Genomic DNA, 14,418 nt, shown 5'->3' with positions numbered 1-14,418 from the left:
AGCGTCAACCGCGAAAAAGGGCAGCGCGTCAAACGGACGTAGGGCCGCGCAATGCGCTTGTGGCCTTGGATTCGTATTGGACCAAACATAAGAGGTTAATTTCCTGGCATATGTTCCCCGAATCGATTGCTTGTCCGTCTTCTGGTTCGCAATATGTAGATCTGCCCCAACTACATCCAGTGAAATCAAAATTACAATTATACAGCTTGGAACTTTTTTTTTATTACTCTTTTCGGCTTCTGCACAAACACACGGGTTGAAATAACATGATTCGGCAAGCAGCTAGTTGATCCCGAAGCGCTTGCCTTCGTGCAGCCCATATGGGTGGGCTTCGTGCAGTGCAAATGGAAATCAAAGTAATCACGTGCACTGTGCTCCCAAGCAGTCAACTTTTCAAGAACTGTGTCTAAGCAGCCTTAAATTACCGTGCTGCTCCCAGCGGCCAAATAGCTTTAGTTTCTCATGCATTACCAACCATATTATTTGTAATCTATATTTAAATACACAGTGTGTAATGCATGTATATAACTAAATATACATCTCAAGACATTGCTGCATATTTCTGAATTCACAGACACATAACAGAACATCGAGGAACTCAGACGAAGAACCATTGGACCTATGGCTGCACTTGTTTTGTGTACATTATTCATAGCAACACCCAGACTTCAGAAATGTATTTCGATTAATGCTGACAAATAAAACTTTAAACTCGAGTCAGACAAGAATACGCTAACGTGAACTGAATTAGTGCGGGTTATTCTAAACAAACCAAGCACAAGTCCAAGTGCCACAATAAACAAAATATATTTGCAGCACACAAGGCTGCCCCGTATAAATTCCTGACACTAGGCAATAGCAGAAGTCCTAACGGCGTCCTCCTCGCACCGTTCAACAGTCATCACAAATTAAATATCCCAGGCATTGCCACGTGCCTGATAACTAACGACTATGCCTCCAAAAGAAGTGTCTTCGACAAAAAGAATTACCCTTTGAAAGAAGAACCACATTATTTGCTGTAATATGCTGCATGTTTTCAATAATATCGAACTTCAATGGAACATTCCGGTGGGAGAACAGGAACAGTTTGGCTGGGCCAAACTGAATCAAAAGCGGTCTAGGCCGTTCTATGGAAAAAAAAATGTAACGTGGAGCAACTCTGAAAAATGTAATATTCTTGCCTTTTTTTTGTTCCATTAGCAGTGACGGCAGCAGAGCACAGTCTGTCCACACACAATATTGAAAAAGAAAAAAATTGGGGAGACACACAAGTGCCACCTTAAAGGTTATGACATAATAGCGTTAATGGATCCTGTCAGTAGCTCCTCTTGCCCATGTAGGCACACACACTCTCCATATTATGCAAAGGACCACACAACATTGTTAAAGTCCCGCTTTAATCAAGCCGTACAAACATGCCTATGTGGCAAAGGCTATACAGCATGCCCAACTTGCAACAAGAGTCAGGGGTTCAATTCCCAAATAATTTTGTCAACCCCAATTTTCTTTTCAGCGCAATTCTTAGACTTTACACACAAGTCGTGATGACGTTTGAGTTATGTTGAGACCTTGTAATCCCAATTTATGTAATCATTTCTCAATTCCATCGCTCTACATGTGATGTCAAACCTTTTCGATCTATCCAGATTTTCTCGACACGCGACCGAGTTCTCTGCTAAATGGAACCCTTAATGCCATTGTGTTAAAAGGAAGGCAGGCAGCACCTCTCTATCTCGCCATGACAGTTACACTTCAAGACCCTCTGGCCGACGCATGTATACAACACACAGCTGAAGCAGGGGGAAATGCTGCAGGAGCCAAACACCGTTTCCTCGTACACTTCACACGTGGTAAAATGCATAGAAATGCGGGCAGCACAGTTCGTTTTATTGCACGTGCAGCTACTACATCGTGAATGTCGGGGAAGTGGACCTACGCAGAAGCTGTTCGCGTTCGGCTAGTGCCACCTTTGCACTTTTCAGTGCCTGCCAAATGCACCTCCATGAGTCAAGATTCTTTTTTTTTTTATGCTTCTACCGAGTGTTGCACCGCCCAGAGAAAATTGAAAAGAAATTCTCTCGGCTTCAGCGTTAAATTTTTCTGGCTCAAATTTCGCACTGGTGCGGCATTTGATGGCAAGTTTTATTTTATACTTTGGAGGAGAAATTCTAGAGGCCCGTGTACTGTGCGATGTCAGTGCACGTTAAAGAACCCCAGGGGGTCGAAATTTCCGGAGCCCTTCACTACGGCGTCCCTCATAGCCTCAGTCGCTTTGGAACGTTAAACACCATAAACCAAACCAAACCAAATCTATACTATGTGTGCATCAGGCACTTGCCCGAATTAGTGAGAATTAATCAAATGCCCACATTGTATGCAGTAATGCCGGACCAAAAAGATAGTTTCACAACAGCTGTACTACGAGCGCCCTCTCTCGCCCATGGAAGGTTAGGAAGCGCTCTTCGCATTGCGTGTCACATTCATTTTTTTTTGCATTTTGCCGCCAATAGCTGGCGCTGCCGGCACACCTGTTGTACCTAAGAGCAGAAGTTCAGTCGGGACTATAAATAAATCAGAGAGCTGCTCAAAGATTAGCAGTAGGTGTCCACGGCAAAACCACAAACAAGGCAGTGCAGGAGGAATGGGCTCGGCATTATTCGAAGCACGGGAAGCTCAGAGTAAAATATTATATAATGAATGCCTGAGGAAATTGGATGGTAACAGGTAGGGAGCCAAGGTGTTTCAAATACTTATACAGAAAGAGTGTTGACTAACCAGGAAGTTTGCAGGAAACCAGGACAGAGAAATAAAGAGCTTTGAAGAACAGTTTGAAAATGCAGAGGATAAGAACTGGACTAATTCAGTGGAGAAAAAGCAGACTCTAGACCTGTGGAAAAGGCAAATCAGGAAGGAATTGGTCTGTGATAACTCGAGAGGCAGCACCTACTCTTTGAAGAGAGATCACGGTATCTTAGAACATGAAGCTACAAAGAAATTTAGCCAAGAATATGGCACATGTGCATTGTATGGTAAATCTGAAGAAACAATTGAATATCTTATACTAGAATGCAACTATCCCTCCGGATGCTGATGTAGTCACTCTCCTCAAGGCCCTAGGGTTTAAAAATAACAATGCTCATGTGAATCAACGGTAGAAATCAGCAAAAAGCAATTTGAAGACTAGTGACTTTAGGTTAGAAGTGCAGGATTAAAAATTGTACTTAAAGAAAGTGGCAAATTTATAGACAGATTTATTACACTGGTAACACAGTTAAAGAACTCCCCACCAACCCATTCCAAAGGGGATGCTCCTATCTTCCCTCCATCCACGTGAAACACTTGATCTGGCATTGCCACATATGATATGCGCTTTAAATTAATTCTCGATGATTTAGGCAAGTGCCTAACCTTTGAAAACGTAGTATAAAACAAAACTTGCCGCCAAATGCCACCTCCGTGCAAATTTGAGTGGACACAAGCCCACAGTTTGGCCGAGATAATTTTTCTTCGCTTTTCTCTGAGTGACGACCTAATCAGTACATGACACGCCATCTCTCCTGCGCTCCCACTCAGGCGCTTTCTTGACCCCTCCGGGCCCCTCTCCCTAGCCCTCCTTTGCTCTTCTTTTTGCTGTCTTAGCACTCGCTCTTACGATGCAACAGAACTTAAGTGCTTCTGAAGGATCCCTGCGTTCAAAAGCCATCACCCGAAAAACTTATAAAAGGCACGTTTGTAAGTTTGCTCGTAAGATCTTGCAGGCTGGTGTACACATCGCAGAAGTCAACAAGCTAAATGTTTGTTGACCTCTAGCAGCGCTCCTAGAGCTTAAGAGACAAACCACAGAATGCATTGCAGTGCTAGGGGAGCCACGACCCCTTTGAAAGACCTAGAAATAAATGGAATGTATCAAAAGACCATGCACACTACAAATGCGGGGCAAACACTTATGTGATTCTCTTCAGCCATGCACAATGCCATTTTGGCTTGTTTCTCAGGCATTCACAGGGGCAGAAAAAAAAATTCTCTGACATGTAGCTCCGTCCAAATTGCAGAGCTAAAAGTGCAAGCACAGAGGTAAGCAAATAGCTGCCAATGCTAGTATAACCGCGCTAATTTCGAAAAAAGAGGCCCGACATAACCCACCTAGCCTGCATGAGCCACTCGACGAAATGCAGTAAAGAACTGCAGCAAAAAAAAATCACGGCTCTGAAGATGTTCCAGTGACCAGCCCTAATTTCTGAGCCAAACGCACTTTCGCCTCTTCTGCGTTCAGTGCCAATTTGTGCCCCCAACTGAGTAGGCTGAGAAGGATTCGTACCCCCTCTCTCTACATGAGGTGCACGCATGCCGGGTAGGCAATCACTTGCGCAACAGTGAAGCCCCATCTACAGAGATCTTGATGCACAGCTCTACAGCAGGGATATACCACGAACAGTGTTAAAAAAATTACCCACCTGAATATGACAACCAAATTTTGCAAAACTGACTCTTTACTTTACAATGTGACCCCTCTTGACTAACACACCTATTCCATTTTGCCTCCAGTGTTTACATGCTCTAAGCAAAGGGCGACTTCTTTCTGCTATAGGAACCCTGTTACTGCCTCCCTGTCTGCGTTATCAGGAAATCCTAGCTTAAGCGAAAACATAATTGGGTTTGCAAAAAGAAAGCACAAATCACTGCGAGCCAGGTCTGGACTGTAAGATGATTGGTTAAGCTCCATGAAGCTGCATTTCCTAATATAGCAGTAGTATCTGGCTGTGTTGCTGGCGAGATGTTTTTTTGATCAGATGTCAACATTCATGGCACCCAATGGGAACAAACTTTTGGCATCAAAACGGCATGCTGATACTAGAAACTGTGCCACAAGTCTCAAGTTATTACCACTTTAGCCTATCAATCTTCCAAAAAAGATGGCCTCTACTGTGAGGCTCATCCCCTCCAAATGAGAGGTTGCCATGAATGGGCAACACCTTCAATTTCATACACAGCAGTCATCCTTTCATGAACTTCTTTAGGCTGCTGCTTCTTCCTTGGCAAGAAACTGCAAAACAAAGCTCTAAATCCCTAAATTACTTTGAGGACCCACACTGTACTTCTCTTGCCATCCTGTGGCTTCCGGTGCTTTCATCAGGTAAAACTTACTGTGTATGCAACATGTCCAGACACGTCTCAACCTGGCCAGACAAGCTCAGCCAACACTGGCAGGAACATACCAGGGTAAAAAACTTACTGAATACCCCTAGTAAATAACCTCAAAACTGCACTGCTTAAATGGTGAAAGCTTTATTGATTTAATTCACAACAGGAGTATAACTGCCTCAGCTTAAACATGAAAAAACAAGTACTTTGTTATAGCACCTTATTGCAACAAAGAGGTTTATTACATGCGTGCTGAGATAATAAAATGCATCAACTTCAATAAAATGAACACAACAGGCACTTCAAAGAAAAGACTTCCAAAATACACCTTTTTGCAGTGCAAGACGTTTATGTAAACCCGCAGGTGGATTTTTGTTGGGGATGAAAAGGGCAATCAAACTTCCTGAGCAAAAACTTATTTGAAGGAACCACACTGACATTTTTCTACAAATGTGGGTCAGTATGGTCGTCCTCCCCATCAGTCCCAACTGCCACCTCCAAGAGTTGCCCATAATGCACCCCTGTGCTGTGTAAAATGCAGCGGTTTATTAAGTAAAGTCAACTACAGGTGCATTACAATGTAAAGATATAGCAAAAAAAAATTGAAACAAAAAATTCAGCTCTCACATAGCATCACTGCTTTTTGTTCTTTTTCACATATTTAAAGCTGCACCTGAGATAATCCAAGAACACATTAGTCAGAAGAGCAAATTGCTGGGCCAGCTGGTTCATAGTGTACAGATGGAGGGACCCAGTGTATATACAATGCAACTGTAAATCAGTTTTAACCAGTGTAAATACGACAGAGTTGTAAATCAGTTGTAACCAGTGTAAATAAGACAGTGTTCAAGTCCAGCGGTGGTGTGTGCGTTCCTTCATTCTTTGTCTTGCATTGTATTTCTGCTGGTTTCGTCCACATGTTAATAGATTGGTCCCCACACTGAAAAGCACAATCGAGGGCTCGGAGGCTCAGATGAAAGCCTATCTCTCATATATACATTATAATGGCTTTATGGCTTGGATCAAAGCTGCCAGACATCAGCGACATCACCACTTGCCAAGAACACCAACAGGGCAACAACACACAACTTGAACTACAGCAGATAGCTTGAAACAACCTGTCTGAACATTTCTACATTTAGAAGGATTGGCCACATCACACATATATCAGGGCATATATTGTAAAAGAAGGACAATCCCCAGTGCTTTTGGAATATCCCCATAGAAACAGCTGTGCAAGTCCCAGTTTCGCACTATGTAAGGCACCGTATAAAGGCACGTTCAGAGCGGTGTGCATGGAAGCTGCCAGAAAATAAATGAAATAAATGATTCATGCTTGCAGACAGTGCAGAGCTCCACAGCCTGACTGATGTAGCAAGATGAATGCTCGAGAGAGCTATGCACCACAATGTTTCTTGCAGATGGTGGCTGGGCTGATGACCAAAGTGGCCTCTATTGTCATTACACTGCTGACGGTTAACACAGTGGGCTACTACGTCTTTGAATGGAACGTGGCCCCACCATGGCTGGATGGAGTGGGCACCAGCGCCATGGCTACAAACCGGTCCCAGGACATTGATCCTCAGCTCATGTGAAGCCATCCGGTTACTCATCGCATCATCGCACCTCACAAGACCACGAGCTTACAACTACAAGATGCATGTGGTTGCATCATCATACTGTTGTGTTGGTTGCACACGCCTCTCCCACCTGAACAGCAGAGCAACATGCGCTAGCTTCATCTGCACGGCTGTATTAATCATAAGCACACCTCACACAGCAAAGAAAATATAAGCCTGAAACAGCTGCTGCTCAGAGCTTGGTGAGGGGCATGGGCAGTCTCACGTCCAGACTTATATAAAATAAAGCTGCACAAAATAAAGACTGATGTGACCAAAACTGATCCCTATAGAGACCATCAATGCAATGTGAATAAAGAAAGTGTGAACACTGTAAAGCGTGAACACTGTAAAGAGTGAACACTAATTGCTGCAAAAGGGAATCATAATTATAACTAGCAAATCTGGTTGGCTCTGTCTGCATCAATATTGTGCTTATAGGACTCCACAATGTGCCTCACTCAGGAGCTCCTGCAAAGCTGCACAGTCTGAATTAGCAATTGCAATTTACTCATTAGGATCAACACTACCAAATGTACAGAACACCACGGCAAAGCTTGCCTTCCATAAAAGGTCTACTTGTATAAAGAGCACTACAATCCAAAAACTGTCATATGCATTCCCAAAAATATTAAACACAAGGCACTCATGCAGAAGAGAGCACAAGCTCAACTCAAGGCATTGCATTACAAATGTTGTGCTGCTGAAAAAAAAAAATAAATTTTGTTTTTGTTTGGAACACTACGACAAACGTCTGCAACACAAATGCCTTGAGTTGAGCTTGGGCTCTTTTGCACAAGTGCCTTATATTTTTCAAAACGGCAACATGGACCAAAGCGTCCAGAGTCTTCTCACAGGAGTGGCTTCGGGGACACCACAGCGCAGACCTCATCTCCAATCTTGATCCTGCCATCTTTCACATGGATGGAACCGATGCCAAGCAGAGGTTTGGAATCGTACCTCTCGAGCCCCAGCTTGGATTTGTCAACTCTGTACCTGTAAGACAACAGCTGAGTTATGCAAATGCTTCGGACAAAGCACTTGATTCTTGCACTTACGTTCGCAAAGTCACGAGTGGCTCCTTTTCAGACCTGATGCCAGTGTCCTGATCGACTGTTGTCATGATGCATCTAATAACAAAATAAACAAAAATAGAAGTTTAGAAATTTTTTTTAAATTTAGAAATGCAATTTAAGTAGAACAGTAATCATGAGGAAATATAAACAAAGAAGCAGCAAAAAGGGAAAGCTTCTCTGCATTGACCTGCATGGCACCTATCAAGAGTCCAAAGTAATTTTGCAGGTGACCCTACACCAGTGCTGCACAAAAATTCAGAATACTTTGGCCAAAGGTATGACTAAAGTGGCAACGCTAAGATATTTTGATTCTTTTAGCGTATATTTACAAACCTCTATGCACAGACACTGAAAGAGTTGTGTCTGCACACTTCCAGCTACAAAGCATTATTAGGTCATGCGCAATTTAATATGCATGCATGCCAATCTCAGGAAAATGAAACAGTGAATGAAGCACTGCTTAAACCCCTGCGCTTACCCTCTCTCCCTCACCAGAAGCAGTAGCAAATGTACAGCATACCAAAAGTAAACAAAGAAGCATCCACAGCATAGAAAAGAAGCAGAAATAATAATTCAGTTTTTTTCGCTTAAGCACCAGCATCACACAGAGGTATAATTTTTACTCAGAGTTGCAAACATTGCACACTGTTTACTTGTAACATTTTACAGGCCACATTACATGGCGTGCTATTCGCAGTTTGCAGCAGAAGCCTACAGGATGCGTGTGCTCAGGAAGATATTTATTGCAATGCTGCCTCGTGACCCAGTTTGCTGCCACTGATGCTGTTGGACAGAGCACTGCTTACTGACCAAGGGACGCACAGCTGCCGCCACATCTTTGCGGTCCTCAGGGAGGCGAAAAAAAAACACTGAAACTCCACATTCCTGGCAGCCCACCACCGGCACTCCACGGGCCGTGTGTGGAAGTGAAATGAACGAAAAAAAATCTCTTTTGACCCCACCTTAGACCAAGGTACAGCACTTTTATAACATACATCAATGACTTACTTTCCCATGTTTCTGATCTTCATTTCTGCCCATTGCTTTGTGGTTAAGACAAAAGACTGAACAAGAATTACAATGCACTTGAACGATGCACAAAACAACTAATCGTTCAACTAATTGTTCAAATAGATTGTTATGCTTGTTCAGTCTTGTCATCTTGTAACCACGAAGCAATGAGCAGAAACAAAGCGACGGCATTATTAGCTCTTTGATCCTTAACTTTTTTTGCTGAGAATTTTGTTTACTGCAAGCCACAGAAACCAAGGAGCACAGGGGATTTTTTATTTTATTTTCCCTTGTTCCCCTTCCCTAGTTTGCTTAATTGCTTAGCGAGGGCCTCGGTTCTGGCAGCCTTGACACCATAGGAAGCATAAGAGGGTTCTCACACAGCTTCCACCCTCGCCGTTCGATGGCGTTCTACGTCACACCAGCGGTAACTCAGGACGTTCCACGTCCGCCGCTTACGAACGTGGGCAGCGCTGATGAACACTCTCAAGGTTAGGTTATTTGTAAACATAAATACCCCCGAAAGCAGAAGGTTTGACAGCCGTCGCCGTAGCTCAGAGGTAGAGCACCGGACGCGTAATTCGGAGGTCGTGGGTTCGGATCCCACCGGCGGCATGTGGTTGTTTTTTCTTCTGCTTTTCTAATCAATTAGCCTTACGCGACAACATATTCAGTAATATTCTTACTTGATCAATACCACAAAAAATAAATAAATAAAATAAAATAAAATAAAAAATTCCCTGTGCCCCTTGATTTCTGTGGCTGTTGGCTTCTTTCATATTTATAACGAGCCCCTCATACCCCTTCCCTAGTTTGCTTAATTGCTTAGCGAGGGCCTCGGTTCTGGCAGCCTTGACGCCACAGGAAGCATAAGAGGGTTCTCACGCAGCTTCCACCCTCTCCGTTCGATGACGTTCTACGTCACACCTGCGGCAACTCAGGACGTTCTACGTCCGCCGCTCATGAACGTGGGTGGCGCTGATGAACACTCTCAAGGTTAGGTTACTTGTAAACATAAATACCCCCGAAAGGAGAAGATTTGACAGCCGTCGCCGTAGCTCAGAGGTAGAGCACCGGACGCGTAATTCGGAGGTCGTGGGTTCGGATCCCACCGGCGGCAGTGGTTGTTTTTTCTTCTGCTTTTCTAATCAATTAGCTTTAAGTGATAACATATTCAGTAATATTCTAAATTGATCAACACCACAAAATAAGTAAATAAATTAAAAATTCCGTGCCCTTTGGTTTCTGTGGCTGTTAGCTTCTTTCATATTTATAACGAACCCCTCACACCCCTTCCCTTGTTTGCTTAGTTGTATAATAGAGCAATTTCACAAAGCCTATTGCGCACGCGCACGTTCACCGGTAGTAGCCAGCTTCCATCTTGGTTGTAGTCCTTCGTGGCATCGTCTCCACGACAGCCCACATTACTTGCCACCTTGATTGGCCTTTTAACCACTCGCAGTACCTTTCCGAAGTTTCATTTCATTGTTGAGCTAAAGGAAACAGAGATGCCACTATGGAGTTTCAAGGGGTGCAATGCTAACTGCAGCAGGAGCAGTGCGAAGAGGGTGGTCAGTTGCTGCATGAAGTGGAGTGACTGCAGTGGCGACGGTGTGCTTGTTACTCGAACCTTGATTTTGAAAATGTTGAAGGTGATGAAAAGGAGCTTTACCTTCACTATCACTCATTTTGCCAGCAGAAAATTTCAACACATAGCGATGCACACGTTTTAACGTCTTCAGACAGTGTTTACATCTCTTGTCACCACATTTTGCCATTTCAGTATTCGCTGTATTCATCTAGGCACTCACTATAGTCGTGTCACAGTCCGTTTGTTGTCTTTAATTTTTTATCATGTTTCTTGCTTAAAACTGGCCATGCGGTAGATTTTTTTTATTGATGTAAACACATAAATGTATTCACAACGTGCTCAGCGGGTCACCAGCAGGAAAGCTGAGCAGTACAAGCGAGTTATGCCATTTTTCTAAACAAAGTTGTGGCAAAGCTTCTGTTCAGTGCAAAATGGGAAAAAGGAGAACCCAACCGGGGAGACTTCGACTTTGCCAAATCAGGGTTGAATGGTTTTTAATTACATGACCAATGGTTGTATTTTGATTGTTGCAACACTAATTACTTTATGATTTAGGGATATATAATGTTCGCTGGACGCCTCCCGTAAAGCTCACTCTCGCTATTTTCTCAGACTCTGAACACGTTGACGATGACTCATGGGCAAACACTAGATGGCCTTTTTTTTTTTTCTAAAATACTACACAAAATGTGGGTGATAGCCTGGCATAAATGGCATGCTGCTGAAATGGTAACATCAAGCATGCTCAATGACCAATTTGCAACAAAACGTCAGGAATTATTCCACACTTCCACGGTTTTACAGCCTCGTTTTCTCATTCCACGAAATAGAGAAAGCACTATCACTAGTATGGCAGCTCGAGGCATCAGGAGTGAATACGCGCATCAAACGTACATTGTGGGTTCCCTAGTATGACAATAAAACTTATCACATTTGTTCACTTACAACCTTACATCGGGCAGAAATGGCTGCGAAGATGGCTTGATGACGCAGCACGCAGGTAAATCTGATCGCCTTCTTTTTAACAATTTAAGGGACTGTCACAAAGCTGACCGGCATGTAAAAGGCATTTCAGACAGCTTCAGACCATGAAAATTCTCTATTTGTCAATGTCGACTGATCAACAGGGACAAGACATCTAAATGCACTGAACAGGACTTCTTCAGCTGCCTCTCATGAACAGCTTCTGCGCAATGTCTTCGGGACTTTCTCTCTTTGCGAAAACAAAAAATCCGGGACCCTCTGCTTCGCACAGTTTTCCGAGCTTGTGACACCCCTGAGGTGAACCCATTTGTCCCACAGATCCAGCATTAATGCAGAGAAACATAGTGTGGCGACGCAAACAGGACTGCTTCTCGAGCGCATGCCACACACCGTGCCGACGCGGCCACCAGCCGGAGTACCACAACACCCAGAGTGCATCGCAGCAGCGGTCTATTAGCAATCACATTTGTACAATAAGCTGCTCGCATTTTCCTTTGCACCTTCTTTTAGCATGCTATTTCTTTCTTTAATGTCTCTAGTCTGGCACGCTGCAGAAGCATTGCTTCTGCCTCTTACGCAGTCAGAATTCTACTGCTCATTATAAAGGAAAACCGTTTATATTTCCTTAGAGAATTGCCCGCATATTATACTGTCAGCTTGTGTGCAGCGCCCTGTTGGTTTTTCAAAGCTTGTAGAATGCTCACTATTTAAGCTAAAGACATTACCTTCTTGTGCGTTCCAAAAAGGCCATCTCTGCTTCTCCGATTCTGTAGCGCACCCAGTGGTCCTGTGAACACAGAATAAGCAATCTGTTACACTGCAACAGACTCAAGTCAAAGTGACATGTTCACCTCCGAATGAGCCTCGCAGCCTTCGACAAAGAGGGTGGGACGAAAATTGCGCCGCCTGATGTCAGTGCCTGGTGGCAGTTTGGACACTAGCTCATCGAGAGATGCCTTTGAGAGCACCTGAAATGATGACCTGTCCTGGAAAGCCACCTGGAAGCATTTAGGAAAAGGGAAAGTAAGCAACAGCATAAAGGGCACTTTACAATGGCTGAGGAGAATGAGAACCACCTATATCAGGGAATCGAAGCTGACTTAACCCTTTAATGCCCAAGTTATGACAGAATCAAAGAAAGAAAGCCTTACCGCCCTAGTCTGCTAGCTAATGCATGCATGTTCAAGGGAAAATATCAGAATATAGTTATCGGAGCTATAATCTGAGAAATCGGGATGTTGCCAATTAACCCCGATAAACACACAGCCCATTTCATGCACCTAGTCAGCTTTGTGTGAAAGACCAGACTGAAGGCTTCAAACCAGCTCGAAAGCCCAAAGAGAGACTATTGTACCATCCTACAAATGCCAGCCTATTTTCACCGCAACATGCACCAGAAAATGAAAAACAAATCTTTGAATGCTGACTGGCACTGTCACAATCATGCCTGCTTTTTGGTTTATGGGGTTTAACGTCCAAAAGCGGCTAAGGCTATGAGAGAAGCTGTAGTGGAGGGCTCCAGAAATATCGACCACCTGGGGTTCTTTAACGTGCACTGACATCGCACAGTACACGGGCCTCCAAAATTTCTCCCCCAAAGAAATTCCAGCCGCCGCGGCCGGGATTGAACCCGAGTCTTTCGGGTCAGCAGCCGAGCACCATAACCACTAAGCCACCGCGGCGGCCATGCCTGCTTTTTCTTCACGCAGCTTGCTCACAGCAACACCAAACATTTTAACCAGAAAACACTGGCAACTGAGGACATGTTGACATCAAACTTTGCATGCAAGCTCCATGTAGTAACTAATGCATGGCGCTCAAATGGTACGCTGCGAATTCGCGACGCTAGGCATTAAAAGGCTAAGGGCAAATTAATTGCAATAAAATTGCTTCTGCAGCACCCATGTTCTGAAAGCTAGCATTTATGCACAGTTGGAACCGAATGGGAACAGCAGTGAGCGCTGCTTCAGAATGCAACCATTCGTGTGCCATGAAGGGATATGTATTCACATGTGGCATAGGAACCTAGATACACATTGTTAGAAATGACAACATACATTATCTTTCAGCTGTCTACCCAGTCAAAAGGTGCCATAAAGTAGGTTCTGTTCGACACATTTGCTGCCAATCACCATGGTGACACCACACCAACACTGATTTAGTTAGCTGCAAACAGTAGCTCACAGTATCCTTTCCAGCGTTCCAGCTGAAACAAAATTTACAAGCAATGCAAAGAAAGATTCATCACCGAAGCTGTGCCATCCAGTCCTCTGCTGATGGTCGCCTGGTCAAGAAGAATCCTCACAAGGCGAATTTTGTCACTCTTGAGATAGCTCCTGAACCATTCGGAAGCAACCTCCGACACTTCCACAGCCTTGTAACTGAACTTGCGAACCCTGCAGAGATGAAAAGCAGAAAACAGGTGCACTTAGACAAAAAAAGGTACCACAGTGCAGAGGTGCAGTAAAACAACTTGGTATACACCTGCTCTGAATTCAAAAATAATGCCTCTCAAAACAAACAAGAACTGTTCCTGTACATGCAAACATACCAAGAGGATGCACATAAAATGGCGCCTACAGTACACTCAGCAATTCAAACTTCAAGGAACCAGAGATTTTTGTTTGAATGATCAGAAGTGCACCCTAATACGGTCCAAGACTACATGGGGTTTCCTTTATAGATCTCTATTCATAATAGCAATTTGGAACCTTTCCTTTGCTGAAGCATATCTATTGGCATTAGCGCAAACTAAAATATGGGTGAAAGGCACTGATTTGCTGATTCAACCCGCAGCCTTCAAATGGCTGTGTAGCTGGAAAAAAAAAGTTTACAGCTACATGCTCATGCCATCAGATCCAGGCGCCTCTCTCCCCGCCCAGCCGACAGCTTCTCGACACGGGCCGCCCCTGACATCTCCGTGGCGTACCCAGGCTACCTGACCTGGGGGCCGTGCCGGAGCACACAGACGCTGACTATTTTCTATGGCAGCGTT

General features: G+C 44.0%; 1 protein-coding gene across 3 annotated transcripts in view; it reads right to left on the bottom strand.

Annotated features, from left to right (window-relative positions):
• Positions 1-5,270: 5,270 nt before the first annotated feature.
• The window catches only part of LOC149355043 (mitochondrial amidoxime-reducing component 1-like), a 45,799-nt gene continuing 36,651 nt past the window's right edge, over positions 5,271-14,418 (bottom strand). For 2 of the 3 annotated variants that reach the window (XM_089583605.1, XM_089583604.1), the window contains exons 4-8: positions 13,672-13,819; positions 12,275-12,421; positions 12,149-12,210; positions 7,820-7,891; positions 5,271-7,757 (exon numbers count right to left, since the gene is read on the bottom strand). In XM_089583605.1, coding sequence (XP_089439731.1) covers positions 7,613-7,757; positions 7,820-7,891; positions 12,149-12,210; positions 12,275-12,421; positions 13,672-13,819 — 574 coding nt within the window. In that variant the 3' untranslated portion in view covers positions 5,271-7,612. The remainder of the gene's footprint in view (positions 7,758-7,819; positions 7,892-12,148; positions 12,211-12,274; positions 12,422-13,671; positions 13,820-14,418) is intronic. The other variant, XR_016291426.1, reaches the window with a different exon arrangement.

The sequence above is a fragment of the Amblyomma mixtum genome, chromosome 3, assembly GCF_055824585.1.
Source record: "Amblyomma mixtum isolate Tamu chromosome 3, ASM5582458v1, whole genome shotgun sequence".
In the NCBI taxonomy this organism is placed as follows: Eukaryota; Metazoa; Arthropoda; class Arachnida; order Ixodida; family Ixodidae; genus Amblyomma; species Amblyomma mixtum.
Note: the sequence above shows the minus strand (reverse complement) of the source record. Positions and strands in the feature narration are given on the sequence as shown.